Here is an 18,435-nt window from a genome sequence, read left to right as displayed (position 1 = left end):
ATATGACACCGGCGTAATTTAGCCACAAGCTTCGGCTGCCTCACGGGTCAAGAAAGTGATTAGCGGCATGTTTTCGAAACGAGGAAATTGTGCACAAGTGCCACTGCACATATGCTTCCCTCTGATTGGGCCTTTACGTCACAATTCTATTAGCTTACGCAAACGGGCGCGAAGCACGGACCATGATTTGACGATATTTTTCACACCCGATCGGCAAGAGCCTTCCGATCCGTGCATTTGGCGACTAATTGCAGCTGCTCAACGTGCGGTTTTTTTTTTCACGCCTGTCAAATCAGCCAGCCATTTGGCGGGAATCGATCGTGAAGGAGTCACTTTTTCTCGAGGAAAAATAAAACCCACAGTAAACCGGTCGCTAATTTAATTTAGGAAAATCAGCCATGCTTTCCATTTCGGTGGACAAAACGTTACCCACCCCCTTTTGGTGATGTGTGTGTGTGTGTGTGTTTGCGGTTTCGAAAGCCAGCTGTAAAGTGTTTTTCTTTTTTCCTTGCTCCGCTTTCACGCGCTCCGCTCACACGCTTCGGAAACTGGCAAAATCTGGCACAAGAAAGTGCACCCCCCCTAGGCCCATTTCCCATTTTCCCACCATGAAACGGTACCGCGACGATCGGCGCGTGCGGATCGCGTGATAGAAATGCCATTAACGCGCCGCGTCAAGGTGGAAGAAATTCGATAAGCTCTGATTACCTACGGGTGTGTGATTTGGTGGCGATTTGCACTCTATCTCTCTCTCTCTCTCTCTCTCTCTCTCTCTCTCTCTTTCTCACTCTGCACCCTGAGGTTCCCTTCGAAAGCACACGTTTACGGGCGGACACCCCAGGGAGATAGGCCACTGTGACGGTGAAAACCATCTTTACCCACGGCTCACGGCTGCAGCCACGATAATGAGCTCGTGAAAATGCGCACCCAACACAACACACGCACGCACGCAAAATGCACGCGCACGATTGATGAGGCGTCGCGCAGATTTTCCACAAACGTGACCCAACCGCCTGGGCGGCGTCAAAGTAACACCTGCGACTTATGCAAGTGCCGGCTGCATTTGCACGGCGCCTTGAAGACGTGCCATCAAAAAACACATCGTTAAAAGGTAACCCCTTCGCGGATTCCGTCCAATGCCTTCAACCCGGGGGGCAGCGAGAAAGAAATGCCGGCAACGGCGCAAACTAAAAGGTCACCCGACGATGCACGTTGATTTGATTATCAGTGCCGTGTCCGTGTCCGTGTGTGTGGTGCAGATGACATTTTGCTTTCCGGGCGAGCTGCAGGAAGCACCCGAGGGCCAGCCAGAAGGGCATCCAAGGGACAGAAAGCGTCATCGTCGACACACGGCAACTAGCATCGTCGACAAAAAGGTTAATTCCATGCTGCTTCACTCACGGTCCGCTGGGTTGGCAGCGTGTGGGTGGCACCGTTTGTACGAAGGGATTCGTTTGCTTTTTTCCACCCTCTAGTATCATCCCTTAGCGAAGTGAGATGGCGCAGTTGCCTTCGCACCGGTTCGACGTTTGTTTCCGCAGTCCGGGATAGTTTACGACGCGACGAGAAGAAGGTCCAAGGATGTGGCACAACTTGTGATGCCGAGGCATAAGCAGGTGCTTATGCCATTAGAGTGTGCTTGCTTTCATCTATCAAAGCGTAACAGTTCGACTTTGGGTGGAGGTGTGTACTGCTTGGTCCTTCTTCGACGACTGAAAGCTTTCCGGGCGAATGATTTTGCGAACGATTTTCCTGTTTTTCTTTCTTTTTGGAACGCACCACCGGCTGACATTTTGTCGCTTTATGGTGCACAAATTTATGGTCCACAGCCAAATCGGCGCGCGGTTGTCCTTTAAATGCCCAACTAATCACGCTAACCGCACCGTTTACGAACCCTTCGGCGGGAATTGAAATGTCAGGCTAAGCAAGCCATCCGTTGAATGCAACCGAGCCGTACCAATTGGCACGTAAACGCCCGCCTCGGCTGCTCAATGGCCATTTACAGGACACTCCCGGGTGGTCCTTGAGAGAAGAAGCCTTCCATGCATCGATCTGCGGCTTCTTGGGCGAATGTATGCGCGATAAATTGCACACAAATGTGTAATAATAGCTCGCGAACGCATCGATGATGCGTCCCATTGAACGTGCCCATTTGCAATGGTAATCGAAGTTGAATCGATCCCCGCCGGAGCAAACATCTCAACCGGAGCCCATCATTTCGATGATCGTAGTGATCGCTTAATGCAATGAAAAATCAATACAACGTCGCTCAACAGCACTCGCACGCTGGAGGACATCGGTTTCGAGTAAAGCCGGCTGGACACTCGAAGAAGGCCGCCCTTACGCCCGCCCGGTCAAGGTTTCTCCACTGCAAAGCCCTTCCCTAATTGGGGTGCCAAATTGCACCACGTGCTCGGTCACGGTGTGTGGTTGTTACGAAATCGAACTCGATCGGAATTCGGTTACCAAAACCACTTCGAAGCGCGAGCAATGCAGATGAGATCGCACCTTGGAGCACTTGAAGGACTTGGGGCTTTGTTTAGGGGGAGACTCTGAGGCGTCCTACAAATGGGATGCCCTACATTCGAACCGCGGATCGGCCAATGATCAGATGCTTGCGAAAGACGGGTTTGTTTAGAGCTGCACTTGCCGTACTTGTCGTGTGGTTGGGAAACGCATCGTTGGGTGGATAATGGACACCTCAATGCAACGCCACCCAAACACTTCGAAGCTGTTTGCTTTGGTCGAAGTGCAGCAAACAGATAAATAATCATTTGCATCTGATGAGTAAACCTCCATCGATTGGTGTCTGCTCTTTCTGTTCTCCAACTTTACCGTGGAGATTTTGTTCGAAAAACAAACACCATATTTTTACACGGCTTTTGTGCCAGCTTCTTTGAGGAATTGCGATACCCCCAACAAGAGCTTTAGCTCTTCAGGAGCTTAAAAAAGTGCTTCTAGAAAGACTCGAATCTGTCGTTTGCTTCTTGTATCCTTATATTTGTATAATAAAATAAAACACCAACACATTTATTGATTAAAATCCTATTAGCGTTCTGTTAAATTGTCATATGGTAAGTATTCTCTTACTTCAAATTGCACACAATTGCCTTTCAGCGCCAACAATACTTCCCCATCCTCGAAAAACGCATCCTACTCGTTGGAGAACACCTTCGAGCCACCCTGTCCCGAACGTCGCATGCCTGCACCAAACCCCACACCACCAAAGGGAAGGAGAGCATCTGAGCGCGTAACAGCTGCTCGTACGAGGCTCCCGCAGGCAACGATTGGATAATTTTCCCATGTCAATTACGTTTTAAATTTAATTGCGCGTCTGCTGCACACGCAGCAGAACTGCCGCATCTCGGGCGGAACCCACCTACAGGGTGATTCTTTACACGATGTGGTGGAAAGCGCGAACGTAAGAATAGCAAAACGGCTCAGGTCGGGAACGGCTACACGGTGGCGCCTCTAACAAACGGTTGCTGATAAGCCGCCACACTGCACATGTGTGGCGCACATACATCCTCCCACCCACACACACACGCACGGCAGCGAAGACGGGGGTTGCATCGCAGCATCACATTCTGCTGGCTGATGCTGACGCCGCAGGCAAGGCAACTCTCGGCCTGCTTGCGTTGTCTAGGCAACGGCTCGATGAAGACGATGATGACTGACTTGGGTAAATAATGCCTCGACTGGGTGCGCTGGAAGCGCTTTCGGTTCATGGCTAATTGGTGCGGCAGAATGGGCCAGTGTTCGCGCTGCCGCACAGGAAGGTACGCGCGGTGCAAAGCGCTTGTTTGGCGGAAAGAATGGAACGAATATTTTCCCTCCACGTACGTGCCTGCAGGTTAGGAAGGTTTTTTTCCTGTGGGTGGTCTAACATTCTGGCGTATCGAATGTTTCCCGAGTGGGAACATTGTAGGCAGCAACGAGGAATTTCCACGAAATGTATCCTAAAAAAACCGCACTTCCATGAATTCGAATGCATGGTTTACGAGATAGAGAAAAGCCTGTAACAGAGTTGGGAAAACGAATGAGTAGTGTAATAATGCACTATGCACAACAGGGTGACTGATGAATCGTTCCTGCGCTCCATTCTACGCGTCGCAGCAAGCTGTGCACCTTACCCAAGATGTTATCCTTGTTATCTGACGTGCTCTGCGTTGTTCACAGCTTGAAACAATGCGAGCTAGAGTGCCTGGAGCCTCAACCGTACTCATGCCATACGACACGAGTAATTGACTTTCATAATCTTCGCATCTGTGACACCAGGCCCACAAACTGTTCGTCATATCAGTACGGTGGGAAGGACACGTCGTAGCATCGTTTGCGCGGATTTACCTCGCGGTAATACCGTTTAAGCGTTTTATGTTGCGCGAGCTTTCAGTGGAGCATCCGAAACTACGCACATACAAAAAAAAGGCACGCCACCGTTAGCATGCACGAGGGCAACTTCCTGTTCTGGTATGTGCAGAGAGTGTGGAGGACTTGCAAAGTTGCACCATTGCTGAATGGGTTGAGGACATTCATCCTAATACCGCAACAGCGCACCAATGGTGGCGGGTGATGGAACGGTTACGGTTATATCGGAGGTCTTCCAAAGCAGCATAACATCGGCTTTCGCAAATCCGTCACGGTGGATCCGGCGCCGCGTGCCAGCTTTTGAATATTCATCCTGCTCCTGGACTTTTGGCTGATGAGAAATGAAAATTATTCATTTGACTTGTTTACAGGCAAGAAGCGGCAACTTTGCTCCGTTCATTTGCACACGCTCGCTGCTGGCTGCGTGCTATGTATGGGGAACGCTGCTCATATCTCGGTTATTCTGATAGCTATAGTAGGATTTTGCTTTGCCAAACTTATGGTGTATGTTCGCCACAAAGTTGCGCGAGGTAGTGGAAATGGTTTCCGACGGGAATTTTAAGCATTAACCCTCTCCAAAGTGCTCCATCCAAAGCTATGGCTTGAACTGCGCTAGAAGCCCTTCCAACGATAAGCTATCGATTATTCTAAATAACTAGTTGTATGCATGAAAACTACTTATCGTCAAGTATTTGGAGCAGGATTCTGATCTACTCTTATTTTTATTTCTTAATATAACTATTGTCAAGTTATTTTATGCCTTGAGTTCACAGATTGGTTTAGCAGAATAGTATCGGTACAAAAGTGCACCAAACATACAGAAAAATAATATAAAAGCGCAACAAGTATATCGTGCGTATTGATCATTTATAAAAAACATGAATTGTATTTGAAAGATACAAATGCTGAAATCAAGTTCAAATGCATGGTCGTCTATCTATAAGTTCAAATTTATTTTTTATTGTTGTATTAAAAACTTTAATTTTAATTTTTAAGCTCTTCGACATGCAGATAGTACAATCCACCGTTTCACATCTATTTTAAAGCAATTGATGTATGGTATAACCGTCATTTCAAATGAGAAACGCTTAAGAATTTCTCACTCTGAATTCACGAAAAATGTATAGCCACAATTAGTTTACCAACTAAAAATATATATTTGGTATAGTGTAGATATTAAGTTTTTAAGCAATTATGCCTCCAACGCATGTAACGTACGCTATTTGTAATAATTCATAAAAACGCATTACAACCATTGACTCGTTCTGGAAACACTGCTGTCAACGGACCAAACGGAAGTACAACATCTGTCACGCTCCGTCAGCAGCTGTCAAAGAAAACAACTTTACCTCTCTCTTTTCCGGCCTTTATGGTGTTTGTCTGAACACATTTTTGTTGAGGTGCGAATATATCTTCTAATTTGTAACGATTTACGAACGTTTAGGATTCCAATTGGTGTTTTTATTTACGCTTCTATCGTTCCTGTATCAAAATGAATGTTGTGACAATTGCTACGTCGTGCGAAACTCGCGCAATATTGATTCGATCCTGTGATGATTCTCTTCGTAAAGTGAGCGGCGTTCATAGTCGCGATTCGTGGCGATGTGGTGCAAAGAGTTTCATTCGATTTTGGTTCGCAATTATGTGTGAAATTTGCTTTCTATAAATGCATCTAAGTGCAGACCCTAATTAGCCGTAAATTAATTTGTTTTAACTGCTCCCACGCAAGGTTATGTCGACGTGCTTGTACCAACATATACGTAGCAATCGTGTGCATCTCCCATTTTGACATTTGACATTCGAGAGCTAGCTGTGCAGGACATTTCCGTAGAGTGCGACTAATCGCGTTTCTTTTCATTTTAGGCACAAGGCAAACAAATAACCCGTCAAGATGGTGAAGGGTAATCATATGATTTCGAATGGCCACTTCCATAAGTACTGGCAGCGGCACATTCGCACCTGGTTCAACCAGCCGGCCCGCAAGTTCCGCAGGAGACAGAACCGCATCAAGAAGGCTAAGTCCGTCTTTCCGCGCCCTGCCAAGGGCCCAATCCGCCCGATCGTACACTGCCCATCGCAGCGCTACAACACCAAGATCCGTGCGGGTCGTGGATTTACTCTCGCCGAACTGAAGGTAAGATACGCACCTGAATTTGATACTGCCGTTGGCTTCGGTTTCAGTGCACTGCTTTATGGGAAATTCTACGATCAGATTGTTTACCATGGCCTGTGCTTGTGTGGTAAATTGATCTAGACGCGGAAACACAGCAATGCATCAGTAAAAGAACGCTTATGCCTCTTTTGCCGCCTAGGAGAAGTCTTCTTCCTTAATTCCATGGATGAGATTTCGGCGGACAACGGAGGCTAGAGTAACTCAAGCGATATCGTTCGCTTCCAGCAACTATTAGCAATAGCAGTGGGATGTAGGAAACGTCCCGATAATACGTTAATATGGTTTCAGTCATCATATATTTATATGTTCTATGTTTTTTTCCTCATTAAAGGGTGCTGGTTTGACGAAGAACTTCGCTCAAACCATCGGCATTGCCGTGGATCCGCGTCGCCAGAACAAATCGGTCGAGAGCCGCCAGGAGAATGTGCAGCGCCTGAAGGAGTACCGTAGCAAACTGATCCTATTCCCGGTTCACCGCAACAAGAAGGCACGCAAGGGCGAAGCTACTCCGGAGGAGTGCAAGCTTGCCAAGCAGCTGAAGAACACGGTCATGCCGATCAGAAACGCGCGGCCGAAGGTCACGTTGGAGAAGATCACTCCGGAGCAGAAGAAGTTCCATGCGTTCCAGGCTCTTCGTCAGGCTCGTTTGCATGCGCGCTTCCACGGTATTCGTGCCAAGAAGGCCAAGGATGCCGCGGAAAACGAAAACAACCAACCCGGTGGTGACAAGAAGAAGGGCAAGAAGTAAACGGGTGGACGCTCCTCTCCTTACTCTAGCCTAGCTCGCCTTTGCCGCTAGCCGACTGCTGCAACAACAACATACGTTAATTTCACAAGAACCTGATTGTGAGACATCGGTGCGGAAAGGAGAAATCAAATAAAACATTTTCCTTTCCTCGTTAATGAATGGATTTATTTTCGAGAGGGAGCCAAATCCTTATCGTCTCTTTCAGTGACTAGTATCGAGAATCCAAACGGCATTAGCTTTCCTTTCAGCTATTCTGCTTACCCGGTGCTACAGCTACTTAGCGGTGTGGATATGCCATAGCAAAAACCAGTCCCGAAAATAATGAAAGTTATTGCCATCGGCTTTTCCGGAAAGAAAGAAGAAATGTTACTCGTATAGTTCTTTATCGTTCACTTTATTGAATGGATATTTCGAGGGCATGAAACAACGTAACCTTAGCATTATTCTCTTACGCCACTGTACACACTTTCACGATGTTTGGAAATCCGGCATTGGCATGCCATAAGGTTATTAAAAACGAGAGAAAAGAAATATTTGAACGATATTCTAACGTTCGTTAAGGTAGCACAATAAAAAAAAAAGATATATATGTAGTGCATCGAGCATTCTCGACATTCCCGGCCCGCCAGTGATTGCGAGTGTGTTACACCAGCACCATCGGTTGTGTGCCGCAAATGGGTTGCTACAAATCAGTGTAAATCCCCTGATGTTCGCTGAATTTTCCCGCGATCCGATGGCATTGTAAACAGTGGAAAGATTGCCTTAGAACAGAACGAAAAACGGATTGTAATCCATGCTATAAGGAAGAGGAAAGTGAACGCGTACGAAACCACCCCCCATGCCGAAATACTAAACGATTCTAAACGGAAGGCTGCAGTGCAGTGAAGCGGCTATGCAGCGCCTCCATGCAGCCACGTGTCTTCCGCGGGCCCGGTTCGATTTTATAAGAATGCTTTGGTTCCACCAGTCAGCCCCACACCATCACCACCACCCCCATATATGCGCCGTAATCGTCGTCTGTAGGCCTCGTGTACGCGCGGGCACTTACAGCAGTATCAAACCGACATCCTCCGGCTGCAAGCTCGGACAGCGCCAATTGTACAGGTAGTACTGCAGGTTGCCGTCACCGATGCCGAACTTGAGCGGCGCCAGGAACTGCTTGTTGTCCATCAGGTCGAGCGCGTTGAACACATCGAACCCGAGATTTTTGGCCGATATGAGACCGTCGTTCATGAGGTCGAGCCAAGGGGTGCGGGTTGAGACGTTGTAAAAACTGTACGCGGCCTTGACGTACTTGTGCACCGCGTGGTGCATCACGGTCGACGGAAGCGTGTAGTAACTGACCATATCCGTAATCGTGCCCGGATTGGCCGGATCCTCCACGACGAAGCAATCGATGATGCCGTTTTGCGGCAGGAACCAGTGCCGCATTTCCGCTTCGTCGAACACCGGCGTTAGATTGAAGCGTTCTAGGTACGACGCCAGCAGCTTGTGAACGGCCGCCAGATCGGTTTCGAGCAGCTTCCGGAAGCCGGGGGTTTTCGGTTGGTCCGGCAGTTTGTACAACTTGATCGACCGTTGCATCGTCATGTTGCGGGACAGGTAGGAAAATTTCACCTAAAAACCACCCAACAAAAAAGCGATCAGGTTAGACTTATGAGCAAAAGGCTTCATTCGCAACTAAATCGGGGGACGCCTTTTAAGGCCAGTTACCTCAATCAGCTTCTTGGGGTTCAACGAGCGGTGCCAGTAACGGCAGGAGGAGACGGGTTTCGGTAGCACCACTCCGGCCGTGTAGACCGCCTGGAAGATCCCGGTGAGATTAACGCGTCTCGTAATCTCCAGGATCAGCACCGGGGCCAGCCGTTTCGAACGCAGCTTTTTGTGCACACACAAAAAGTTGATCTCCACCATGCGCTGCTTCTTCTTGTGCACGTTCAACGTGCCGGGTATGGCAGAGATAAAGCCCACCAGCCGTCCCGACTTGACCACGCGCACCCCGCAGTGCCAATCACGCTTCCACCCAGGTGGATGCAGTGCCCACTGCAGGAATGCGGGCTGATAATCGAACCGAAACATTGCGTCATCATCCTCGACGTAGTTCTCGTTCAGCAGCGTGTAAAACTCCTTCAGCTGTAGCGGATCGCTCAGATTCATCGTGTCCCAGGTGAACCCGTCCGGGAGTGCGTAAGGCTCCTGGCGGATCTCACTGAGCGCTTTGTCCGCCTCGATCGGTTCGTTCGCAGTAATGGTCTCCTCCATCCGGGGGACCGGCTGCGTCGACCAGAACTTGTACGATTTGTGCAACGCCTCTTCCGGTGTCTTCGCGGGTTTCAGCAACCGCGAGTGCACCTTCAAACGCTCCAGCACATCCCGAACGTTCATGATCATATCGGCCGCTTCCGAGTTCGAGCCGAGCATTTCAACGGGGAATTTCTTGTCGTCATCCGATTGCGGGTGATCTAGCACCGAGCTATTGGAGTCCTTATCGGCCGAATCGGTCACCTCGCCTTCCGACGGAACCGTCGATTCGTCGCCATTGACCTGGCCAGCTGACGAAGCAGGCGCTTGTTCGTTCTGGTTCTGCTTGTTCTTCTTTTTCTTGTTCTTGTTCTGCTGCTGCTTTGACTTTGCTCCACTTTCGTCACCACGGCCAGCCGGTTCTTCAGACCCGCTGGCGGCCGACAGCTCCCCGTTCGTCACAGGCACTGGTTTACTTTCGTCGCTCGTCCCCGTGGGTTTCGATTGCTTCTTTTTGTTGTTCTTGCCGCCCGTGGAACCTTCATCGCCGCCCGCGGAAACACCAGTAGCCACTTCCGTGACCACTGCCTTGCCGTTTTCATCGCTCATCTTTCTAAGGGTGGGTTCGGATCACGTTCCGAAGCGAAACAGCTGGGTACGTCGTTCCTTCCTGTGGTACTAGACGAATTGTGGTTATGATTGGGTTCTATTCAACTGTACGTACTCTCCCCTCCCACCGTTCGTTCGCTTTCGCCTATTGCTCTGTTGCGCTGGGCTATCACGCGATCGATATCCGAACGATTTCTAGCCACGGACCGTATGACACAAGCCTTTTGCAACACCGGGCCTAGACTCTTTTGCTATGCCACCGCGTGCCCCACCTGACTTCGTTCACGAAACGGCACGTCGATCGGGGTACGTTAAGCGAGTTATGATTCCGCTGGCCACTTGAAATCTAGAATGATTTCTACGAAAGACGATGACCGGGGCGCTTGTGCAAAAATGGGAGGGCGAGCAGTTTTCGCTTTTCCAACAAAAACACGGCGCGTTGTCAAGTGCGATGACACAATGGCTGCGGTCGTGTTTTCTTTCCGCCCTTATTTTCGGCGTTATACGTTAGCGGTAGGGCAGAAAATGGTGACAAACTGCCTCTATTATGTTCGGTTTTATTAATTTGTGCATGCTGTAAGCATAATTTCATTATTTTCATTTATCCTTTTGTGGTCTTCCACGCGACGGAATAAGATCGCCGTGAACGTTGCATGTCCTTGCTGACACCGTGCAGCGGGAGCTGTCAAACGTCGCTTTGGGCGAAAAGCGATAAAAACAGAACGCATAAACAAACACCCACCGCCGCTTTCGTACCGATAATTGTATTGACTAACAAATTGTATTACATTTGCAACGATGAAATCTAGAAGCCGCTCACGTAGTCGTAGCAAACGGGACAAAAAAGCAACCGCACGTAGGTCTAGTTCGCGATCCAGCTCATCAAGCAGCGACAACAGTGGTAGCCGTAGTAGCAGCACCAGCAGCTACAGTAACGATAGCAGAGATCGTAACAGTGGAAATGGCAGAGTGCAACGCAGCCACAGTCATGACGATAAACGGAGAAATGCAGGAAAGCCTTCCGATCGAAGACGTTCTCCTTCCCCGAAACGAACGGATAAGTCCAGAGATCGCCGCGAGGCACCATCGATGAGGACTCGTCATGATGATAGAAGGCGGGAATCGAGAACGCCGGAGATGAAGCGCAAGCGAGGTGATTCTCGATCGCCTCGGAGGAACCGAGAAGACGATCAACAAAACCGCCGATCTTACAGTCCGCGTGATAGAAGAAGGGCGCCATCCAGGGATGGCAGAAATAGAACAAACGACGCCAGAAATCGTCCGAATGACGATACACGCAAGTACAACACAGGAGAGGAATATCGGCGTCATCGATCTCGTAGTCCACGTGCACGAAGAGATCGTTCCGAAGATCGATCGGATCGTCGGGACGATGAGCGAATGCATCGGAGCAACGATAGGCAGAATAACTACCAGCGCCCTGAAAATACTCGACGCCAGTCGCGTAGTCCGCATGCATGGAGGGATCACTCTAAACCCGACCGAAGAGATCGGCCAGATGATGATGACCACCGTGGCGAACGGCACGACTATGGGGACCGCGTACAGCAAAACCGTTGGATGCACGACATGTACGATGCTCATGCATCGCAGCGAAATGCCGACCGAAGCTACCGAAAATCGAACCGCGATATGATGGACGACGATTTCATGCAGTCGCGCCGATTACAACGAGAAATAATCGGAACCGAAGGTGCACCTGAAGCGTGGGGTGACTCTCCGTCGGAGGGCAGCAGCTCGGATGAAGAGCTCCAGCAGCACAAGAGCTCTTCGAAGCACAAAAAAGCAAAAGCAAAGGGAAAGAAGAAGAAAAAATCCTCCAAGCGTCGAACAGAAAAGGACAAAAAGAAGAAAAAATCATCGAAAAAAAATAAAAAGTCAAAGGACACAAAAAAGAAGAAGAACAAGAAGAAACAGAAAGCCAAAAAAGTCGAATCGTCGAGTTCTTCCGATCCTTCTTCATCCTCCTCGGACTCATCATCCTCTGGTGAAGAGCAAGAGGTTTGGATAGAGAAGTCGGAAGCCATGGCCAGGACGGCTGGAAAGGACTTGGAACCGCATCCTGGCGGCTCAAGGGCCCGCTCCGTCGACGAAGAAGGAGACAATGTCGTGGGACCTGTAAAGACGAGTGGTAATCTTAACCAGAAAGATTTCGGCCGAGCCCTCCTGCCGGGTGAAGGTGCGGCCATGGCTGCCTACGTGACGGAGGGTAAACGGATACCGCGGCGAGGTGAAATCGGGCTTACTTCCGACGAAATCGCAAACTTCGAACAGGTCGGGTACGTGATGAGCGGCAGCAGGCACAGGCGCATGGAAGCGGTACGTATTCGTAAGGAAAATCAGATCTACTCGGCGGATGAGAAGCGAGCCTTAGCCATGTTCAGTAAGGAGGAGCGACAGAAGCGCGAAAACAAGATCTTGACCCAGTTCAAGGAGATGATCAGCGCAAAGCTATCGGAAAACAAAAAGTAAACAAGTCTCAGAACCACTAGCAAGTCTTACAGCTTAATAAATCAATATTAGTTTTATTGCAACACTAAATAACGTATTCGTTTACGTTTTTTTTGTTCATTTTATTTCGTAAAAAGTTAGCTAACGAGGTTCACGCAACTGCACCACCTAATTTGTTTATCAGCTTGTGCAAACCAGCCGCGGGCTGGGAGGACCGGGTTGCGTTTTGGTTGAATTGGATCACGTGCCCGCACTCCGAGTGGCATATCACGCGCACACCTCCTACATTTGCTCACGAACAGTAAACGATTCGATCTAATTTTTACATATCGAACAATGCTTGAATATAGAAATGATATTTACTACCTTTCCAATTACATTAAATAGTATCATACAACGCAGAAACAACCAAGGGATACAATGCAGAATTAGTTTACACACATGCGTCTGCCTAGTCCTATAGTACGGTAACCCTACGCCCTTTTTCAGCTGCTGGTAAACCATAGCACCACGAGAATTATGATGAATTCTGCTGGTTTACTTCAAATATTGCCGGTTGTCCAAAAAAAATTACTTCAATTTTGCTTCATCTGTTCTAGAACACCCTTCAGGGTGGCTTATGGTGACCAAGATTATTTGGTGCTAAATCCAATATGAATGTGCTATTGCAATAGTAAGAACACGGTTTGTCTAAATTAATAGTATCGTGTTTCCTACCCAACTGCTCGGTAATGTTAACAACATCAGCTACGTTGTATTCTACCGAATCGGCATAAATCATCACATTTTTGGTTGTTTTTTTTTTTTGCTATCTTAATAGATGAAATCCAAACCAATATAGTTAGCCCGGCAGTTTCATCTACTGAAGACTCATATCTAATCGGTGATTACACGGTGTACATTACAGTAAGCATCGTGAAGGAGTTTGTCTAGTTTGCCTTTATGTAGTTGCTGTCGAAAATTTCCAACTCGTTCATGATGTAGTTGGCTTTGTTTTTCAGCAACTTGATCTGTTTCTGGTTGGTCTCGATCACGCCGAGCGAGCTTTCGATCTGCTTCAACTCTTCGTTCATCTCCGTGCTGGCGGTATCTACTACGCGGCAGAGCCGAGCAAATGTGCTGGACAGCTCCCTGGAAAGTGGGAAATTGGGAAACGCATTACACCAATCAGAATCCCCAAAGCGCTACCTCGGAAGAAACGCGAAAAATTTTACTTACTGCTGCACCTGGTGGCTGCAGTTGGCTGATGTTAGATCGACAATCAACTTCAGCTTGCGTGTCGCGTGCTCCACGTACTGGTTTTTGAAGTTTCGTTCCTTCGCCGTGTTGGTCCAGGAAAGTCGCTCGTATAGGTACACGCTGCCGTAGATCACGCCGGCACCGACTATTACACGCCATCCGATCGTTTTAAGCATCTTTAGATACAAAGAAAGCTGCTATCAACTACCATTCGTAGGATACCGCATATGTGCTTGTATTATTACGTACCAGACCAGCAACCACTAGACCTAGCGTTCCCTGTGATCCAATCGACGCAATTGCCACCTTAGAAATCACCGATAGCTGCTCGTTCGTAATTAGCTCGTTCTCGGGCATAAGACACATAGGTGAAGTTGGAGATAGTACCTGTGACATCTGAGAGCAAACGACAGCCATTAGCTATTACTATTATCCTTTTTCCCCCCTCCTTCTCATGCTTACATTCATATTGCTATTCTGTCGATGATGCGTGATCGCCTTTCGATTATTCGCTCGAAGCTTGCCATTGAAACGAGCAATCATTGCCCTGATGCCCCACGAAAACCTAAATTCCAGGTCTTCCTGGAAATCGGCGCAAAGATTCTGGCAATTCAGCGTGTACAGCATCTCGAAGGGCTGCGTGCGAGCGATCACCTGATGATGTTGAGTGACGATCTTCTCCGACGGTACCAGAGCGGTCATGCGGCTCGTCATTTCTCGCTGGGCAGTTTCCACGTTCATTGCGAGCGCCGTGCTCAACCGGGCGCGTAAGTTCGATCCGAGTCCGTTTTCTACGTGCGCATTGATTTCCTTCTTGTACACATTCAACACGAGCTGGTCAGTGTGGAACGGCAGATTAAACTCGTCCACCAGCACATTCAGCCGCCAAATTTCCTCGTTCAGCGCCTTCGCCACCTTCTGCTCCACCTCCTCGACCATGGTGTGAATTTTCATCTTCATCTCGCGCGTCACCTGCATGAGCGACGTCTCCGTATTGGCGATACGGTCCGTGAGGCGTTTCTTTTGCTCGAGCTTCTGATTCCGCAACACGTTGGCCCGTTCGTAGATGCTGTCCAGCATCATGCGCATGTCGCTGGCGATGTTCTTGCCCCGGGAGCTATGTTGTTCGAACTTTGTCCGGACCGCACTCTTTGAAATGCACTCCTCGAATTTGCGTTCGAAATCTTGAAACTCAAAGTATCGGTTCTGAAAACCGTCGGCCAGGGCGCCGGCAGACGGCGGTAGACCTTCCTGTTCCTTCAGCCGTGCCTGCAGGGTTTCGCGAGCCGAAACGAAGAACACACGCTCTTCGGCTTCCTTTGGAGATGCGACTTTCAGCTCCTTTACTAGGAAATCTATGCACCTTTCTTGATGTTGTGCTTTAACCTGTGAAGAACAGCGTAACGACAGTACGTTAAATCGAGATTGCGTTCACAGCATATACATCATTGTGTGTTAAGTAAATATATTAAACTAGCAAACTTCTACACACGAGCCAATGAAACACGGACAGAAAAATAATGAAAGCGTGTAGGCTGTTCAGAAGCGGTGCACCAGAACGCATTTCATTACCTTTTCCAGATCCTTCTTCAACAGTGTGATAGAAACGACAAACATAGTGAAACATTATAAGCGAGCATTCTATGGATGTGTATTGCCTACGGTTCATTAATTACTTACAGATTCTTGAAACTCCGGTTCAGAAGCCGATGCATCCCACCGATTATTAAGCACGAAAATATTCGGTTTCGAGAGCCGTGTGGACACTTCGTGGAAGAACGATTTTTCCTGCAATGAATTCGAGCGTACTGTGTACATGGTGGCATTATCCTTGTTAGCTATTCCTTAGCTCCTTACCGCTAGTGTCATTGTGGACTCGGCATTCAGCACCAACACGAACACGTCCGCATTTAGGCAATGATTATCTATCCAATCGTCCAGATTTGGTGAAACGTCCACACCCGGTGAGTCGACGAACACGACGTCGTCTCGCAGCAGGTTGCAGCGTTCCCGGGGCCAAAATATACGCACCAGCGAACTTTCGCACAGTTTTTCCTGACATAACGCGTTCGCCAGTTGTTTGACGGACTGGAAACGAGAAAAGTAGTTTTACATGAACCACCCATACTAACCGGAACACAGGACCATGCGTACCGTCACGTTGAGCTTTTCGTCGCTGCCCTCCTTCACAAGGTACGCTTCGTGGCCATCGATTCCCTCCACCTGGCAGAAGCAGTTGGTCGTGTGGCCGATACCGCTCGGGAGAATTTTGTCGCGCAGCATCGCATTGATGACGGAACTTTTGCCATTCGAGGTACGCCCGAAAAAGGCCACCTTCATGTTGTCCCGGGCCAACACCTCCCGGATGCCTCTCACCTTCAGCACGTAGCTTTTGAACTCCGCCGCTTCGGCCTTGTCAACGATCTCTGTCGCCGCTGGCAGCTCTGCCGGAAAGTGGAAGAAAGACAGTATCAGTATGCAATCAATCTTTCGTCGAACTCCTTCGATCGACCAGCACATACCTTCGATGAAGCCGGTCGTTTCGACAACATAATCGTTGATTTCGACGAATATATCGTTGATCTTCTTCTTGGCTCGCACGAAGATCTGTAGCGGCGATACATCAGTCGCGTTGTTATGAAGCGTGCGTGAATTCGGATCGATCAGAGCGGCGGTTTCGTACATCGAAGCGTTTCCGTTTCCCGTCACCATCGACAGCGTGCGGTTTAGATAGGTTGCCATCGGTACGCGTGGGACGGTTAATCACAAACGAGAATGGAAGCGATCACACGGTGTGCGTGACAATTGTTTTGCGGTTCTGTACTGAATCTAGGATCAGCTGGACGTGTCCTGCGTCCTGTTCACACTAATTCGCTTGAGTCCGATAAATGTCGTACACTACAAACATGCATCGGTGCCTGCTCACGTGTTCACTAGGGACGTTTCGCGCCGAAACAGATCGCAAGGGTTTGAGATCAATTCGGTTCGGCACCCGGTAACGGGTCACGTTCGAGGGTGGCACTAGGTTTGACGAGAAGAAAGCGACAACAGATTCGAAAGATTCAGACACCTTTCGTAGGGATTATAGCTTTTTCGATAGCAACACAAGAGGGCTCGAGCGGATGTAAATAATAGCCTTTCGATAGCTGGAAAACAAAATTAAAGCATAATCCCTCTCACGAACTACGGCGAAAGGAAAATGAGCGGAATACGCAAGGTGGTGCAATTACGCTTGATTGGGATTGGCGGGCGGGTGTAACCGGTGAAGGAAAGTCTTTTCGCGCGGTGCGCGCTCAACCTTATCAGCACGAATCTGAATTCCCTTTGGTGTTAAGCAACGAACTGAAAATAAAAAAAAAAGACACATACACAAAACAATAATGAAAAATCAGCACTCTACGGATTTAAAGCAACACTATAGGCGCTCTAGTTGATTCAACTCTAGCCAGCAATTGTGGGAAACATTCGGAACGTATGAATCGGCAACGAAAGAAAAGAACGAAACGTAATCCGCGCTAGCAAATGAATGAAAATGTGTACACGACCAACACTTACTATACGCTTACGTATCACGTATTGAAAAGGGGCAGACAACTGGCAGCTCAAGAATGACTTTTTCGGGAAATTTAAATCGTAATTGCGCTTTCAATGGTGAGCGCGATCACTGCCCTTTCTGCGCACACCGTACGCTATGACCCATTGACGCGGGGGATGGACAATAGCAGAAAGGTGCAAAGGCAGTGTAAAAGGAAGATGCACAAAAAATTGCTGCTCGATACTTCGTCGTTTTTTGTTTGTTTTTTTTTTTGTAAGGGCGCAGAGAAACAGGGCTCGCTTTTCTTTCCACTTGGCGTACCAATACTAGGGTGATAAGGATTCGTGAATGGAATGAAAGATTCTGCCCGTCGTCATAGACTAATGTCGCGCATTTTTACATGCAAACGGTATCGCTACTAACCTGCTTCGATTCGGTCATGTTTTCGATGAGGCTGCTGATGATGGTGATGTATCCCACGTCGCTCACGCTGCTGCTGTGATTCCTCTGCGCCAGAGCATGCTAAAAACGAACACGGCGCACTTTTCGCTACCTTGGATGATTGTATTTTGCTTCGCTTTTTGGCCACGGATCGATTTGCGCTGCAACCTTACGGTTGCGGGAATAATGGGCGCACAGCACGTTAACCCGCCCGTTGTATTTTCCAGCCTACGGATGCAGCTGGTAGAGTTGCGTTCGCGAAATTCGTGATGTAACTTTTTCTATGCGGGATAACGAACGTGAAATTCCAGTGCGTTTTCATCTGTCAGTTTCATTCCGTCGTGAAAGAGTCCTTGGCCATTGTCAAAATGCTGCGGAGATTACATGCTTTCACCACAAGGAGCTGAAGAGTAAAATTCAAAAAAATAGTTTCATAAACTTTTTTTTAAACCTGGAGTTTTTTTACATTTATTGCATTTGTATGTTTTACATTTCAATTTAATCAAAACCTACATCACGCGTTAAAATAATAATGAAGCTGTTAGCAGTTGTTAATGCATCCTTAACCGTTAGCATATTTTTTTTGTAAAATAAAGGCGAAACATCGAG

At 48.3% G+C, this 18,435-nt stretch overlaps 4 protein-coding genes across 5 annotated transcripts; 2 read left to right on the top strand and 2 right to left on the bottom strand.

The window, feature by feature from the left end:
* The first annotated feature begins 5,730 nt into the window (after positions 1–5,730).
* LOC128721357 (60S ribosomal protein L13) lies at positions 5,731–7,477 on the top strand. Its single transcript, XM_053815101.1, has 3 exons — positions 5,731–5,768; positions 6,232–6,502; positions 6,873–7,477. Exons 2-3 carry the CDS (start codon positions 6,260–6,262, stop codon positions 7,287–7,289), a joined length of 660 nt encoding a protein of 219 aa, XP_053671076.1. The 5' UTR covers positions 5,731–5,768; positions 6,232–6,259; the 3' UTR covers positions 7,290–7,477.
* Positions 7,478–7,595: 118 nt separating this feature from the next.
* Positions 7,596–10,139, bottom strand: LOC128720325 (glycylpeptide N-tetradecanoyltransferase). The gene is made up of 2 exons (XM_053813993.1): positions 9,003–10,139; positions 7,596–8,906 (listed from the first exon to the last, which is right to left on the bottom strand). The coding sequence occupies exons 1-2, from the start codon at positions 10,137–10,139 to the stop codon at positions 8,334–8,336; spliced, it is 1,710 nt and encodes a 569-aa protein (XP_053669968.1). The 3' UTR covers positions 7,596–8,333.
* Positions 10,140–10,937: 798 nt separating this feature from the next.
* On the top strand, positions 10,938–12,689 carry LOC128721584 (NKAP family protein CG6066). Its single transcript, XM_053815354.1, has one exon. The coding sequence runs from the start codon at positions 10,938–10,940 to the stop codon at positions 12,630–12,632; it is 1,695 nt and encodes a 564-aa protein (XP_053671329.1). The 3' UTR covers positions 12,633–12,689.
* LOC128721583 (transmembrane GTPase Marf) lies at positions 12,659–16,584 on the bottom strand. Of its 2 annotated transcripts, XM_053815353.1 has the most exons (9): positions 16,373–16,584; positions 16,005–16,294; positions 15,708–15,938; positions 15,531–15,638; positions 15,423–15,434; positions 14,313–15,236; positions 14,100–14,237; positions 13,830–14,026; positions 12,659–13,742 (listed from the first exon to the last, which is right to left on the bottom strand). In XM_053815353.1, the coding sequence occupies exons 1-9, from the start codon at positions 16,560–16,562 to the stop codon at positions 13,541–13,543; spliced, it is 2,292 nt and encodes a 763-aa protein (XP_053671328.1). In that variant the 5' UTR covers positions 16,563–16,584; the 3' UTR covers positions 12,659–13,540. The 2 variants fall into 2 exon arrangements, with proteins under 2 accessions (XP_053671328.1, XP_053671327.1); XM_053815352.1 differs by lacking the exon at positions 15,423–15,434.
* Between the last annotated feature and the right edge of the window lie 1,851 nt (positions 16,585–18,435).

This window comes from Anopheles nili, chromosome 2 (assembly GCF_943737925.1).
Source record: "Anopheles nili chromosome 2, idAnoNiliSN_F5_01, whole genome shotgun sequence".
NCBI classification, from domain to species: Eukaryota; Metazoa; Arthropoda; class Insecta; order Diptera; family Culicidae; genus Anopheles; species Anopheles nili.
The sequence above is the reverse complement of the archived record's forward strand: the minus strand, read 5'-3'. Positions and strand labels throughout refer to the sequence as shown.

Coding starts and splice junctions, on each gene's coding strand:
- LOC128721583 (XM_053815353.1), bottom strand. CDS start 16,562: ATGGTGACGGGAAACGGAAACGCTTCGATGTACGAAACCGCCGCTCTG. Junction 15,939..16,004: donor ACGAAAAGCTCAACGTGACG/GTACGCATGGTC, acceptor TCTCGTTTCCAG/TCCGTCAAACAACTGGCGAA. Junction 13,743..13,829: donor TGCAGCCACCAGGTGCAGCA/GTAAGTAAAATT, acceptor CCCACTTTCCAG/GGAGCTGTCCAGCACATTTG.
- LOC128721357 (XM_053815101.1), top strand. CDS start 6,260: ATGGTGAAGGGTAATCATATGATTTCGAATGGCCACTTCCATAAGTAC. Junction 6,503..6,872: donor TTACTCTCGCCGAACTGAAG/GTAAGATACGCA, acceptor TCCTCATTAAAG/GGTGCTGGTTTGACGAAGAA.
- LOC128720325 (XM_053813993.1), bottom strand. CDS start 10,139: ATGAGCGATGAAAACGGCAAGGCAGTGGTCACGGAAGTGGCTACTGGT. Junction 8,907..9,002: donor ACCCCAAGAAGCTGATTGAG/GTAACTGGCCTT, acceptor GGTGGTTTTTAG/GTGAAATTTTCCTACCTGTC.
- LOC128721584 (XM_053815354.1), top strand. CDS start 10,938: ATGAAATCTAGAAGCCGCTCACGTAGTCGTAGCAAACGGGACAAAAAA.